Source organism: Oryzias latipes, chromosome 22 (assembly GCF_002234675.1).
Source record: "Oryzias latipes chromosome 22, ASM223467v1".
Classification (NCBI taxonomy): domain Eukaryota; kingdom Metazoa; phylum Chordata; class Actinopteri; order Beloniformes; family Adrianichthyidae; genus Oryzias; species Oryzias latipes.
Window position 1 is genome coordinate 16,703,544 of NC_019880.2, and position 14,660 is coordinate 16,718,203.

General features: G+C 42.1%; 1 protein-coding gene across 6 annotated transcripts in view; it reads left to right on the forward strand.

The window, feature by feature from the left end:
* ralgapa2 (Ral GTPase activating protein catalytic alpha subunit 2) overlaps window positions 1-14,660 on the forward strand; it is a 114,051-nt gene that overhangs the window by 81,396 nt on the left and 17,995 nt on the right. For all 6 annotated transcript variants that reach the window (XM_023951549.1, XM_023951550.1, XM_023951551.1 and 3 more), the window contains one exon: window positions 609-736. In XM_023951549.1, coding sequence (XP_023807317.1) covers window positions 609-736 — 128 coding nt within the window. The remainder of the gene's footprint in view (window positions 1-608; window positions 737-14,660) is intronic.

Below are 14,660 nucleotides of genomic sequence, written 5' to 3' on the forward strand. Positions count from 1 at the left end.
TAACCATCTTTTAGTAGTTGAATCAAGCTTTTTAGTTGACTATCTTTCCTACTTATAAGCTCTCCTGTTAGTTTGCAGATCAAATGGTTAAGTCAAATTCTGTCCGTTTTTGTAAAAGAACTGTTTTTATTGTTTAATTTAACCTGAGATTTTCACCCCTAACTCCCAAGATGAAGACAGCAGGACCTTTTGGAAAGACTTTGACATTCACATCAACTTCCAGGTCAATGACTATTGAGCTACGGTGATTAAGGGCCCCTTTCCAATATGCATGGACAGAAGCGTGCACCCACACACACACTCAAAAAATTTCATATTGCCTCTTTGTATTTGCTCAGCAGCTCAATAAGAGCACATTGTATAGTATTGATTGTCATTTTAATTTCATTTACCCAACATTGATTCACATTAGATATGTGTGGTTGTCATGCAAACTTAGGTAAAATCCAATTTCTACTTGAACCTTTGCCCTAAACAGATGGAAGGAAGGAAGGGGTTTTCTGAGAAAAATAGAAAAATATAGAATATTAAGATTGCAGTAGACTTTTTTTCTTGCATTTATTTTAACATGGATTTTTTTTCTATTCTCTTTTCTTATTTTTCTCTAGGTTCCTTTCTTTGGACCTTTATTCAACGGCGCCATCGTGAGTGGGATATTATTGCCAAGTTTGGTACGAGCCACCTGCATCAATGCCAGCAGAGCTATCAAATCCCGGCTCCCCCTTTACCAAAGCTTGTATCCTTTTAAGTTTTAGCAGTTTGGCTTGTAGATCATCACAGGTAGTTTGAGAATAAATAAAGCATGATCTCAATTATCTTTGTTATTGATACTCTAAAATATAGTGACAGTAATAATAGATGCAAAGCCGTAATACGTCCCAAAATTTTCTAAAAACAATAAAGTCCCTTCTAGGTAAATCCTTTGAGGCATTTGGCTAGCTTGTCCTGTTAGCTTGTGTACACAGCTGAGTACTGACAGTGATCTTTATATGCTCCCTGATTTACATTGAAGCATTAAACTGGGGCTGTTTCACCACCTGGAGGAAAATGGGAGGTTGTGGGGCTGTTTTGGGGTGTGCATGTAGATAATGTGTCATCTATCACTACTATTTTACATAGGAAGAAGATAGCCAAAATAAAAGCCCCATGAACTTGTACATGTAAGTGTAGAGTCACAATCACACACACCATCACTTGCATCTCCAGCCATCCAACAGTGTGCTGTTAAGAGCCTGACTCCAGCTGTAGTTGTCAGTTGGTTTAAAGAGAGTGTAATTACCAATGGAGATGAATTAGCATGTGAATGCCAGCAGCTTGGAGTTTGGGGGGGGATTGGGATGGCCCCTTGAGCGGGAAACCTGATCTCCCTTAACACCCATCTCCTCCTCGGACTGCATATGCAGAACTGCCTTAAAAGAACAGGGCCGTCCCTCTGGTATTTGCTATAGACAATTCGTTTTCACAGATTATAAGTTTCTAAGATGCTAGCTTACCTCAACCTTTTTCTTTTTAAATAAGAAGTCTGTGTATCATTTGGTGTTTATGGTGTGTGTGCAAGTATGCACCCATCTGTATGTGTTTCACAATGCATCAAAACGCATTTCCCCCCCACACCCAACCCAGTATCAGGCTGTGTCTGCATGTCCCTTGGGGCATCCTGAGTGACAGATGTCCGTTACCCAACGCCAAGTGAATTGGTCTAGTGTGACTCTCAATGCCAGAGGGTGGGGCAGCCACAGGCCTGTCTGCCTCAGGGAGTGGGGTGGATAAAGCAGAGGAGGGAAGTGAGTAGCAAGCCTGTGCTGTACCACAAAGCCTCACCTGGCATTCCTTAGCAGAGTAACAGAAAGCACAAGGACACGATCTATAAAAGGAGATAAGCACAGTCTCTGGAGTTCTGGTGCTGATAGGTTGCCAGACCTCACACGCTCCAGTAGATAGAGAGGGGATGAATGAACGTGCCAGGCAAAGCACTCTGCCAATAGGATGTTGGTCTGCTGAGCCCCAGTTCTTAGGCGATGTTTGAAACAAACAAAAACGCAAAATTGTTTGGTGTCTTCTTTACTTATTTAGTTCTAATGCAACATATAGCATGGTCAGTCTGAAATAGTAAATACTATTAAGATATTTTATATCACTGAATATTACTGAATATCGTAAAATAGCAAAGACAAAATTTGGTGTTCTGAGGTTGTCCCTGAGATACTCTGATTGTTGTATTTATTTTGGGCTTTGTGCAGCCTGTTGCACTTTTTCAAACCCCTTTGTAATCTTAAAAGATTGTTGTGTGCCTCTGAGGATATGCAGCTCTTTATTTTTCACAGGTTGGAACAATGACCCGCCTTATTTTTTTCCAGGATGTGTATGTGTGTGTGTGTGTGTGTGCGTGTGTGTGTTTTTGTCCTAGATGAAAATCCTCATCCTTAGTTTACCCCTTTACAATGCCTTAACAATCCACAGCCTGCTCTCTGCCTGTGAGGCCACTCTCCAAGGTAATTAGTTGAATATTTCTTCAAAGAGAAGCTATATGACCCCTGTGTGTCCAGATAAAAGGCCACTATGGCTCTGCAGCCCCCTCTCTCGCTCCGTCACAAGGCTCGAGAGGACTCCAGCAGTCTGCTGCAACGCTCACAGAATCTCTCAGGCTAATAGGATTTGATATTGAAAAATGACCACCAGCAACAATGTCGGAAGGAAGTATACACAGATGGGCAAGATTTTTTTTGTAAAAATGCTAGCCCTTTCCATCTTGTCCCATTATGTCCGATGTTTGTTGTCTTTTCCATATCTCTTCAACCAAATTTGCTTAGTTGTGAAAGGTTTCTTGCGTCGCATATAGGCCTTCTTACTAGTTATAATTTTGTTAATTTTTTCTGCTCAGAACAAATTGGCCTCATACTGTAGGCATCATCTAACCAGATTCCCACTGACTGCTCATAATGTGTCATTAATTATTTATATGTCTGAGAGAAATGCAGCTGGTCTGTCATTGTGGTCTTGGAGTGTTGTTTGCATTCTTACCCATTATCCACAGCTAAATTGTCAACACTTGGAAGCATACAGAGATGGCTTTCATCATTTTAAGGATCAGGTGTTTTTGCTCAACCAAATTTGCAGTTCTCCAAAATATGGCATATTGGCCCAAAGGAGACAGTTTGTTGGTGGCAACTGAACCCACACTACTGCTAGATGGCCTTGCTGTCCGATCCCATTTACTGTATGAAGAAGGTCCTTTATGCTGTCATTATAGAATAATGTCCTCCTTCTGGAGGTTAGATGTGTCTCTCTTTTCAGCAAGCTCTCAAGTTTGATGTGCTGTCCATCACTTTCTGATGGTGATATTGTTAAGGGTAAAAATGCTTTGTGTGTGTGTGTGCTCAAGAGATGGCAAGTTACTAATAGGTGAGACAATGCGAAACTGACCTTGAATCAGAGACATAGCCTCCCTACTGGACAGAATCAATATTTTCTGCACACTGCTCTTAGTCACCATCCTTTGCTCTGGCACACAAGTAAACACACACACTCACAGATCCATCTCCAGGCAGCGATCAATAACTATAATCTGTTTCTGCCTATTGCCAGTCATGCGAGCCAGGCTTTTAGAAGGCATGTGTGTACATGTGTGTATGTGTCTGTAGCAGAAAGAAAGACGGGGAGTTTTGACCCTTTCACTGGAACCCAAAAAGCTGCTGAAGTCTGTCAAGTCACCTTATGTGCTCGTGTGTCCACATCTTCACTCTTTGTGTCCACAGCTAAAATAAAATGTACAGTTAAAGGATGTACAGAGAAAACTTCTCAGATGTGATTGTACAAACTCCTTTTGTGTGATGTTTTTCGTCCTCACACTCCCATCGTAATTATTCCAGTCCTTGCATAGACGATGACATATTCTTACGCCCTTTCAAAATAAGTTACTGTCCCACCCTCCAGTCCGCCTGTGTTTGTCGGAGCGGAGCATACTCTTTTGTGTACTTTAAGATTCTTCACCTAGCAGAGATGAAAGTGCGCCTGGATGCATGATAGCGTGTCATGAATAGGATCTGCCATGTTAGTGTTGTCTCACATGAATTATTTAGCATCGTTGATAGGTCTAATTTGCCAGCTGTTGTGCCATAACTGTCAGCAGTCTCATAGATAATACTCAGCAGTCTGTATCACTGTAGAACAGGGGCTTGACTGAGCACAGTGAGACGCCAAGCTAGTCATTATAGCCTGGATCCCTGTAATGGCCTGAGCTGATGCGAGTGTAAATAGCCAACTTCCTGTTAAAACGGAAATGAGAAAGAATTAATTTGTTGCATGCTGTAAAAGTTGTAGAGGGACTTTGTTATATTTCTTTAACGTCCAGAGGATTGTCTCGTGTGCTGTTGAAGGCATTTAGCTGTTCACTAAGTTGGCAGTTTGGGGGGGGGGGGGGGGACTTGCAGCTTGTTCCCTGTTGAAGTGTCATGGCCTGCATTTGGCACGTCTGTAGGTAGAGGTTGGCATTGGCTTTGATAGGGTGGTTGAGGAGTTCTCCATTATTTGTGGGGCTACCAAAAGAGGAGGGGTCTCTCCTCTGAATGTTTTAAACTAATCCCATTATCAGTGTAGCGCACTGCCTCCCACCTCTTCCCCTCCTTATCCCTGCCTCCTCCAACCCCTCTCTCCAGCTGACCAGCTGTTCCTGCCGGGACTCACGACAATGTCCGATGTGTTCAGATCACTGGGTACCCCCCCCCCCCCCCTGCATTTCCAATACACACCCATACAGAATTGAGCAGGGCTAAGACCGTACACAACCAAAATAATTGCCAACCCTGTTGTTGGAGCGTAGGAAGGAGGGTGTGAGTTTGGAATGAGGGGAGTATCTTTGGAGGGGGCAAGCTCAGGCCTGTCAAACTGAGAGCCCTGACTCAGGAGGCAGCCCAGCTCGGATGGCATATGGCGTCTAGCTTCATACAACATGCAAAAGTATTCTCTCCCTCCGTCCCCTCTCATCGACCACCCCCCACCCTAAGTCTCCCTCTCCTGCTGCTAATGCAAAATGACTCATAGCCTTACTCTTTTTTTTTTTTTTTTAATTCCACCCCTCCCACATTAGTTGCCCCTCCAATCGCCACCCATTCTGTAACAAAAAGCGTACACTGCATGGCACCCACACCCCTGAAAAGCCCTGGAGGCCCAGCCCAGCTTGTACTCTGGGGGTCTGTCCATCTGAGGAAGGCCGCTCCTTTTAAACACAGGTACAGCAGGCACGACACCAGACGGCCAACAGCAGGAACCCAGAGCCCCGTCTGGGGTAGCATGCACACACTCCTGTCAAACTGTTTTGCCTGTTGGTGGATTTATCTTTCTGTTGTGTATATGCTAAGCAAGATTAACCTCTTTTTATACCTTAATATTTGCGTACAAAGTCTCCAGTCTTTGTATCCCAGAACCCCTTCTTGAACATCCTGATAAGTCTATTTTTGTTGGCATTCGTTTTCACTGGCTTTTATTTTTGCCCAAACAATCATACTCATTGTTTTTTTTCTTCGAATATAATAGTCTAAAAAGTTTTTAAGTTATAATCCTTTAAAACCTCAAGAACGTGACAATGCGTGTTGTTTTAAACTTGACTCCTCCCCCACACCCTTCCTTTCTTCTCCGTCTGTCATGCATTTGTTTCTGACATCTGTCCATTGTTGAGCTCCAAAGTGAAAACTAGTTGTGTATGAATTCGCTCCTATCTGCCTCATCTCACCCTGGGGTAAATGATCACCATAATCCAAACGGTTGTAGTTAAACTGACGAGGGTTTTTCTGACTGCGTGGTATTTTGGAGTATAATGATGCATCGTTATGTCATTCTCATTGAACCTCAGTTTGATTTTCATTAGGAATTGGTTTGCTGTAAAAAAGTTCACAATTTTTTTCAGCAAGTTTATATGGTATACTTGAAAAAAAACATTACATATATTTAAGGTTTTAGGTAAAGTTAGTATGTCAGACTTATTCATTTCTTATTTTTTAGCCAGAAAGTTTTTTAACAATGTTTATTTTGTGGAGTCAAAAACAAAAAAATACTTATAGCTATGATGTATTTTTTTTACCCTGGTGTCAATCCTGGACCAAATAAAGGCTGTAAAGTCATTGAGTTCATTGTGGCGGGTATGTGAGGGTGCTGCTTCTAGTCCGGCTATGAAAATCTGTCTGTCCAACTACCCGTTCCATCTGTTACCCCCAGCCCCGTCTAATTAATGAACTTTGTTTACCACCCACCTCCAGCCGGTTCAGTAGCTTCTGTACTATCCCTCTCAGGTTATTGTTGTCACCTCTCCACACCTTTCCCCTAGGATGTTTTCTTATTTAGCAGTAATGTTTTGTTTTATCTACTTAAATCTTGGGGTTCTTGTAAGGAGGGGCTAATGTGCTGAATCTGAGAATAAATAAGAATTTCTGTTCTTGCGCGATGGACTTGGCAGAGGTGTGAAGCTGGATGCCACCTTGTGTGCTTGTGGAAGGTGTTGATGTATGTTTGTTTGGATGTGTGTGAATAGATTTGAGGTGGGATATATAACATTTCATCCCTGCCGGTCCATTCTTCTTCTGGAGAAGCAGGGAATCTGCAGGACTAACAGTTGGCTGCGTCACTATTCCTCTTCAAAACCATTGCAGCAAAAGTCCTGTCCTGTCCTCCTGTTGCCACCAAATAGTCTTTTTTTATCTTTTATGTCCCCTCTTCCTTCCATGTCTCTTGCTACAAGGTATTGAACACCCCTTTATCCAGCTAAAGCTGCCCTCTTTTGTTTGTGCGGCCCTTTTTATCCTCGTGCTAATCGCCATGGTCGTGTGCCTGAGTTGGACCCCATATTTCACGCTCAGCTCTCCTTTGTTTGACACACCGCCCCTGATAAGAATCCCAATTCTAGGGCCCCTCTGATATTGAAATCCAACAGCGGAGCAGAAAGAGCCTTCAATCATCCATTATCTGTGCTCCAGTGATTACCATTCAATCTCCCAAAGCCCAGGCTCCTCATCATTGGCCCCAGAGCTGAGGCCATCCCCTGAAAAAACCCACATCCCATAACGGAGGTGTTACATTCAGGCATATCCATAGATATTTCTGAGGCCACCTTGAGGTAGCCTCACATTGAATGCTGCTGGGAAATGTCAGTAAAATGTCACTCATCATACTCCGCTGGCATCTTTTAGTCTCTGATGTAGCTCTGGGTTTGGGATACTCTTGGGAAGAAGCCTTCTGGCATTTTTGGGTGACCATCCCTAAATGTCTTTAAAATTTTCTGCTCATTTCTTTCTTTTCAGACTGTTACATTTCGTTTTGCAATCAATGCTTTTATTGCTTAAGACTTAATTAGGTGTGTTAAGAAGGAATCATTTGTTTATTAATAAGTTCCACATTAATGTCTCTTTAAATTGTTCAAAGGCACTCTCTGCTTCTCTGCCGGCCTGTGCCATTGTTCTCTTTCTGAGGACGTCCTTGTGCCTTCCAGCATTTGCATTTTTGCACTAAACGGAATTTCCTGCATTGACGGTCAGACAAGGCAAACAAAGCAACAAAAACAAAACATTTAGGTGTGCATCGCTGTGCATTGTCTGCCTGGTCTTACAGAAAGCCGCCTTTGATGTGTTAATGCTGATAGTCTGCCTTTTATTGTGGGGTGATGGCTGAGAGAAAAGAGAAGCAGTGAGAAATACCGGATCAATTTTCCTGTCTTGCCACTGTAATAAACTCTAGTAACACAGGTGATGATGAAAAACACAAAGCAAAATATGTTTGGCTTGGAAAACTCCAACTAATTCAGTTCCGTTCAGCTCTTTTCAAAAGCACCGAGCCAACTAAAGTCATCTCAAAATGCTGGGAAATTTACGAAAGAAATATGTTACAATATATTCAGTATTATTAATGCAATAAAATCTTTTTTTATAACCCATCCTTTCCACATAAATTTTTCCCCTTTTGTCAATAAATAACACTTTCAGGTACTTGATAATTCAGGGGCATATTCCCCCTTTTTTCAGTACAACAAAAGTGTCATAATATTTGATCTTTTATTTTTTTATTTTTTTTATTTTGACTGAACATTCTTGTTTGAAATGTAAAAAAGCTTCATTTATCTCCTCATCTGTTACTCTGGGTTTAGATAATAACTACTCACACTTGTTTTTGTGAAGTGTTGTGTGCACATCTTCATTAGTTATGTATAGCTCTTAATTACTATTGATGAGATTCTAGCTGATTTGGGTACAAATCTATAGCTTTTGTTATTCTAATGAGCGTTATTTACCCTCAGATCTTCAGGCCACAGGGCTTTGGAATGGGCTTTTTCTTACAGGCAGACCTAGCCCGGGTTGCTTCAGAGAACTCCCACTTGTTTTTGTATCAGCCGACTTTGACAAAATCCAGCCCCCCCCCCCCCCCCCCCCCCCCCCCCCGCAGCATCACCCCGTCTGCATGGATGTATAGCACTTCCCGCTCCTCCATCTGTTTTTGTCCACCCATGAAAAGGTCCATTATGAGCTGCAGGATGCACAGTTGACGGGCTGCAAGCCATGCTTCAGCCAATCAAGACAGTGCGCCGAAGTTCAACCACGAATGCTGGAGGCTCTAAACCCCCCCACCCCCGATAATTTCACTTAGTGAGTCTCTGTCAAAGATCTTCAGTTGAACAAGTTTTTCTAACAACATTGTCTTCGTCTTCCATATTCACTATAAAAGCTTTCAATCTGAAAGGGGCTCCATGCTTTCCCACTGGCTAATGGCAGCCTCCTGATTAACCTTGGAGTGACTAGCTAATATCATTGAAGACGGACCACCTGGCTGTGAGACTGTACAGTCAGCTGCCATTGAAGGGCCAAAAGAGGAGACAACCAGGTGTTGGGCTCCAGCCCCCCTAATTGTTACCATGTAATAGCCTGCTTGACTGCATAATATAGCCCTAGGGTAAGGATTAGGGAAAAGCTGCTGCCAACACAGAAGTGTATTTTCTTTTGTGTGTGAGAGCGAGTTTCTCTGTGCATGCTTATGTGTAGTCTTGTATACATCAGGGCTCGACATAGCCATTTGTCCGCTGGCCCGGTCCTGTTTTTCGAGCAGTGCGGACCACAAGACTTTATTTTTTACTTGTCCGCTCGGGCCACTAAAATATCTAACGGTTTATATATTCTTCACCTTTTTCAATAAAGTAAATTTTGCGAAAACGTGTAGATTTACCTCGTCTTCATAATTTAGTTTTTCTGCTAGTCCTGTGTTCAGACTTCAAGGGTTTCTATGGGAAACCTTTGATCACTTCTCCTTCTCTCCCGCCTGCGCGCGCGCGGCTTTCACTGCCGAGCACCACGCGGCACGCGCTCACTACTTTTTTTTTTCAAACTTTATTGAGTGTAACAATTCAATACAAAACAATGTTAAACAGCAACAACGAAGGCACAAGCCAGTGGGTTATTATTACATTTGATTATAAATCCGACACCGTCACTGAAGAGAGACTGAAGCATGTCAGAGATGTGGAAGACATGGCAGGAATAGATAGGAATATGTTGGATGGAGTAGTGGGTATAATTAGTAGTATGGACAGCAAGATATTTAATGAATGCATTGAAGATGAAACTGTATCCACTAAGCTTTAAGATGAATGTCAAAGAATCAAAGGCAACTCCAAATACCTGAATCTCAGACTCAAATGCAGTAGAATGTTAAACTACTTAATTTTGTTTTTCTTTACAACACTGTAAGCAGTAAGTATTTCTAGTTAGCTGAATGATCTCAGTTAGACCTGCACAATATGAGGAAAACTCGCGATATGCGATATCAGAGATTAAAATTGCGATAACGATATAATTTGCGGTATATAAACAAACAGCAAAATAACCAAATAACCATTCCCAGTTTAAAAATTATACTCCAAATGACCCACGTTGACATAGGTTACAAACATCTAACATAACAGGGCTCCATCTGATTGGTCAACAATGTGAAGGCGTCCATCCGATTGGTCAAATGCATTAAGGGATTTATTTGATTCATTAAATGGTTCAAGCTGCCATTAGATTGTTTTAACACATTTAAGGTTGATGATTTATTGCGATATTTGCCGTTAGAAGCACCATGAAAACCTCTGAACTAGTGTTACCTACTACACTGCAGTGCTCTCTTCAAAACATCTGAAACAGACTAGAGCAGATTTAAGTTTGATGTGGTCTATTTTCAGTCATTGAAAAGTGTAGAAATAAGTGATGTCACCAGAATGCACCAAATTGCACCATATTAAAATTTTCCGGGGGGGCATGCCCCCGGACCCCCCTAAAGTTGCAAGCACCTGCGGAGCGGCGGGTCCCGCTATGCGCGGTGTCGGGCCAGTAACTTTCAGGCAGGGCCAGTAAGTTTCAAAAACTACTGGCCCTGTGGGCCAGTGCAAATTTCTGGGCTATGTCAACCCCTGATACATCTAGAATCACTTTTTTGCCCCCCTTTAAATTAGGGTTTTCCTGTGTCTCCGCCCAACCCGACAGGGTTTACTGATAAACAACTGTTGTGCAATAATGTTTAACAAGTGAACTGACAAAACTTTTTTTTAAAAATTCTATTCGTTTTTTGATCCCACCAGCATTTCTAATGATCATTTGCATGGTTTGTAGTAAATGTGATTAACATAATGCTTTTCATATTGTATAAAATTTTCAGACAAGAAGTTAATTATGGTATTCATTGAAATGTGCTTTAAAGCCAAATTGTTTTCCCCTTGTCCCCTGGTAACTAACCCAGTGTGTCTTGCATTTAACACATGAGAGATTCTATGTAACTCACATCCAATCATTATCATTCCCACTAAATGTTTGGCATTTTGTACGAAGAAAGACTGCCTATCTGGCACAATGAACCTTTTATGACGGGGCAATGGAGGTGCGAGATATATTACGTGTGGCATGCCTTTTAGTCGAAGTAGCCAGAGATTTTTGGCATCGATGCATTGCCTTTATTGTGTTGTACATGCCACATGCATCATTAAAACTGCAGAAGGCTTTGCTCGTTCAGTTTTAATATTTCATCAGTTCCTGTCTGAGCCGTGTTTTCGTAAGGTTGAAGTTCAAGTCGTTTGGCATTACCTAGAGGTGGCCCCCTAATATTCTGATTTATGTGTCTGCCCTCTTTTTCTCAATGTGTCAAATGGATTATGTACTTTTGTCTCCTTTACAAGAAGTAGAGGAGACCAGAGACAGAATAGGTCTGTAGCAGAAAGTACCTGTCACTCAGTAAATTTAATCAGGAAAGTGGAAAAAAATAAATAAGAGGTGAAACACCTAATGAGTATTCAGATGGACTTCAATCACTGTCTAGGTTCAGCATGCCCTTCTGTGTTTCATCTGTGGCTTTTTATTAGAAGTTCAAATTGAAATCAGATAGATGCTGTTGTTCCCTGTCACAACCCTAAACGAGTCAAATGTCAGGAACTGAAGAAAAATATGACACATATTCAGTTCAGATAGCTCATATCATGCCCACCTTTGTACTGACCTAATAATGTTTCCATAGGGCTCAGATATTTATGCCACTCTGGTGATCATCACTGACAAAGGAAACCTTCTAAGAGAACTCTCCCTCAGCTCCTCCAGAACTGTATCTGTTAATCTTCATCCCTATCAGCCTTTTGTAGCTCATCTTATTATGACTTTCTGTTAATACACAGTGGAGTCCGGTGTGACTGCCTGGTCATAATGGGTCTGTGTTTGATTAATCATGTCAATCCTTTGTGTTTCACATCTAAGGCTGCTGTATTAGGACTCATCAATGGCAGCCAGAGTCCTTTGAAAAAAAGAGATTGGTTACAGACTTAACTCTTCTGAATGCAAAAGCCCAACAGGCTTTGATGGCAGTTGTGTTGAACAAGCAAAGCTGCAGCAGATGATGTCACCAGGGCTTCTTGTGGATATCCTGTCTGGCCTGTGACAGTGACTTGTTGCTTCACCTTCTTTATTTTCTGATCCCCCCCCAACAACCAGTGATAACACTGACCTTAGTTTGGGTGCTGCGCTTTTGATTTACTAGTGAGCAGAAATCAATTTTCAGTGCCCCCTAGAGGAACTGTAGGCTGCTTGGGACCTGGGAAAATGGGTGACTACTTTCTCCAGTCAGATCATAAATAACCTAGTCATGCCAGCCGGCAGACATCAAGTTTTGTCTGTAGCTTTTCCCAACCTGTGGGAGATCACTGATAGGCAGTGATTATGTCACAGGTTAGGAGTGATGTCACAGCCATTACCCCTATCCTCATGTCTGACTGCCAGATGGACGGTAGAGAGGTGTGGAGGTTGAAGCTTAGAAAGCTCTTGCTGTGGGAAACTTACCCCTCAGGAGGTGTCATTAACCCAGGCTTAGTGTTTGACCTGACTCCTTTGGGGCTCCTGAGCTCCGCTTTCGTGGTCCCACTAATTAGGCTAAAACTCTCTGGAAGCAGAAACCGGGGCACAGCACACACTGTTGTGCAAGTCTATGCCCACCTTGAAAATGGACACACAAACACCTCTATTCATCCTAATGCATTTGTGACACATTCAAAAATATTCTGCACTACTGCTAAAGCTGTCTATCCAAAAAAATAAGCTGTTTAATGAGACACCATGGTTTGAGTAGCTGCTATATAAAATTCATGTAGCACACACACGCACAGTCACCTTACTGGCTGGCTTTCTGTCATACATTCTCTCACTTTATCCATCTCAATCTGTTGTTCTTTCCCACTCTGCCATTATTCCTGCAACCAGCTTTATTGCCACATTCACTCTGTGCCCGTGTCTATCTCTCTCCTCGTGTCTCTCCATCTAAATTTTTCTGTCTTCCTCCTCGTAATCACCTCACACCTCTGAGGGCCTCTGCTGAGACAAGCTTCACACCTCAACCCTCGCTGTGACAACAGGTACCGCTGGCACTCACCGCTCTGCCTCTCTCCAATCAACACCTGCACGGCTTTATATCTTTTTTCTTTCCCTCCTCTTTGCCACTCCCCCACACTGCTTCCTTCTCTTTTCCCTCTTTTTTCCATAGTAATATCTCCTATTTTGTTTGTCTGCTTATACTTCTAACAATATATTGACACCTTATTTTTGCTTTGTCGTCTTTGTAAACTAGTTGAACAGATACATTTGAGTTCTTCCAAATGTTTACCAATTTCTTGTTATATAGTTTTTAACCTCAAAGAAAAATTACTTTGGTTTCCTTTGTGATGTTATTTTAACTAAGTGCATCTACTCTGTATTATTTGCATTTCTTTAGAGAACAGTGACAGTGACATTCTTGAAACAACTTAAAGTACCAACACATTAGGATTATCAGATGGTCCATCTTCAAATGGGTGGAGCTTGCTAAAATTGTCCTATCCTACCTTGATTGAATTTGATTCACATTGCACTCCTGAGAGTGGATTGTAATGAACGCATCATGCAGTTACACTGGTTGTTTGGGGGGATGGTGGACATTGCCTAAGACTAGCACTGACCAGAAAACAAAACAATTATGAAGACCAAACTAGCTTGCCTTGCTACTATTGTTCAACGCTAAGCAATTTCACCTCTAGCTAAGTTCACATTGCCACTGGCACCGCAAGTTCAAGCGACCCCTTAGGAAAAGTTATTGTAAGTGCACGTTTCGGTTTTCTGCGTTAAAAACTCTCAAGTTTACGTGTAGCTATGCACATATTTTAATACAATATTTGGGCTTTTAAAAACATGCGTCTATTGAACAGGTGTTGAAAGTTAAACCAGGTCGAATCTTAACCAATCACGGACTCAGATTTGGTTGCAACAGTCCAGTCTGAACACCAGGAGCTAGTGCATCATTTGCTTGATGTGAATGCAGCTTCGCTCCTTACCCCAGCCCAACACGACATTTTCTGGCCAGGTTTTCTTCACATTCACTCAGTGTCACTTTGCACTGCTGGACATTCGCCTTTCTCGCAGTCCCTTTAAATTATTATTATTAAATATCAGTTTTTAGGAGACCATACATTCTCAAAGAAATTAAAACATTAACCAGAGCAAATAACAATAAAGATTTAATTCATTCAGGTGACGTCTTGAAGTTGATGAAGAGCATCTGGACTATTGCCTTCTTGAGGGTTTCACATTTCATCCATTTACCTTCATTAAGGCCCGTACACACCGGGACGAATTTCGCCCGCGATTTTTGCCGACGTTTAACGCCTCGTGACTAAACAAAGGGCACCAATGTGAGTGTGCACACCGACGCGAAAAAACGCCACGCGTCAAAGCGTCACTTTTTAAAAAATGCCTCGGGTTCGTTTTTTTGGTTTCACGCGCCGCGTTGAAAACTATACGACCAATTAGAATGGGGCTCTTGCACACGTGTCTGGAGCTTCTGAAGTTACAGTAAAACACAACTTGGGGGCGCTCAAACACAAAACTGCCTTTCTGACCACATATACCAGCGAAGAAGATAGACGCCAAGTAGCCTCTACACTGTCGCGAAGAAATAATGACGGACATTCTAAAATATCCCCGAACCAAGCACCAGGAAATATTCATGTTTTCTTTGTATTATTCTGACTAGCGCGTAAATACTTGCTCTCTTCTTCTGAGTGAAAAGCGACTTTAAGAAGCGTAAAGTTGCGCAGCGCCACCTTGTGTACAGGAGTATTTCTGTTTTACATTAAGCGCCATCTA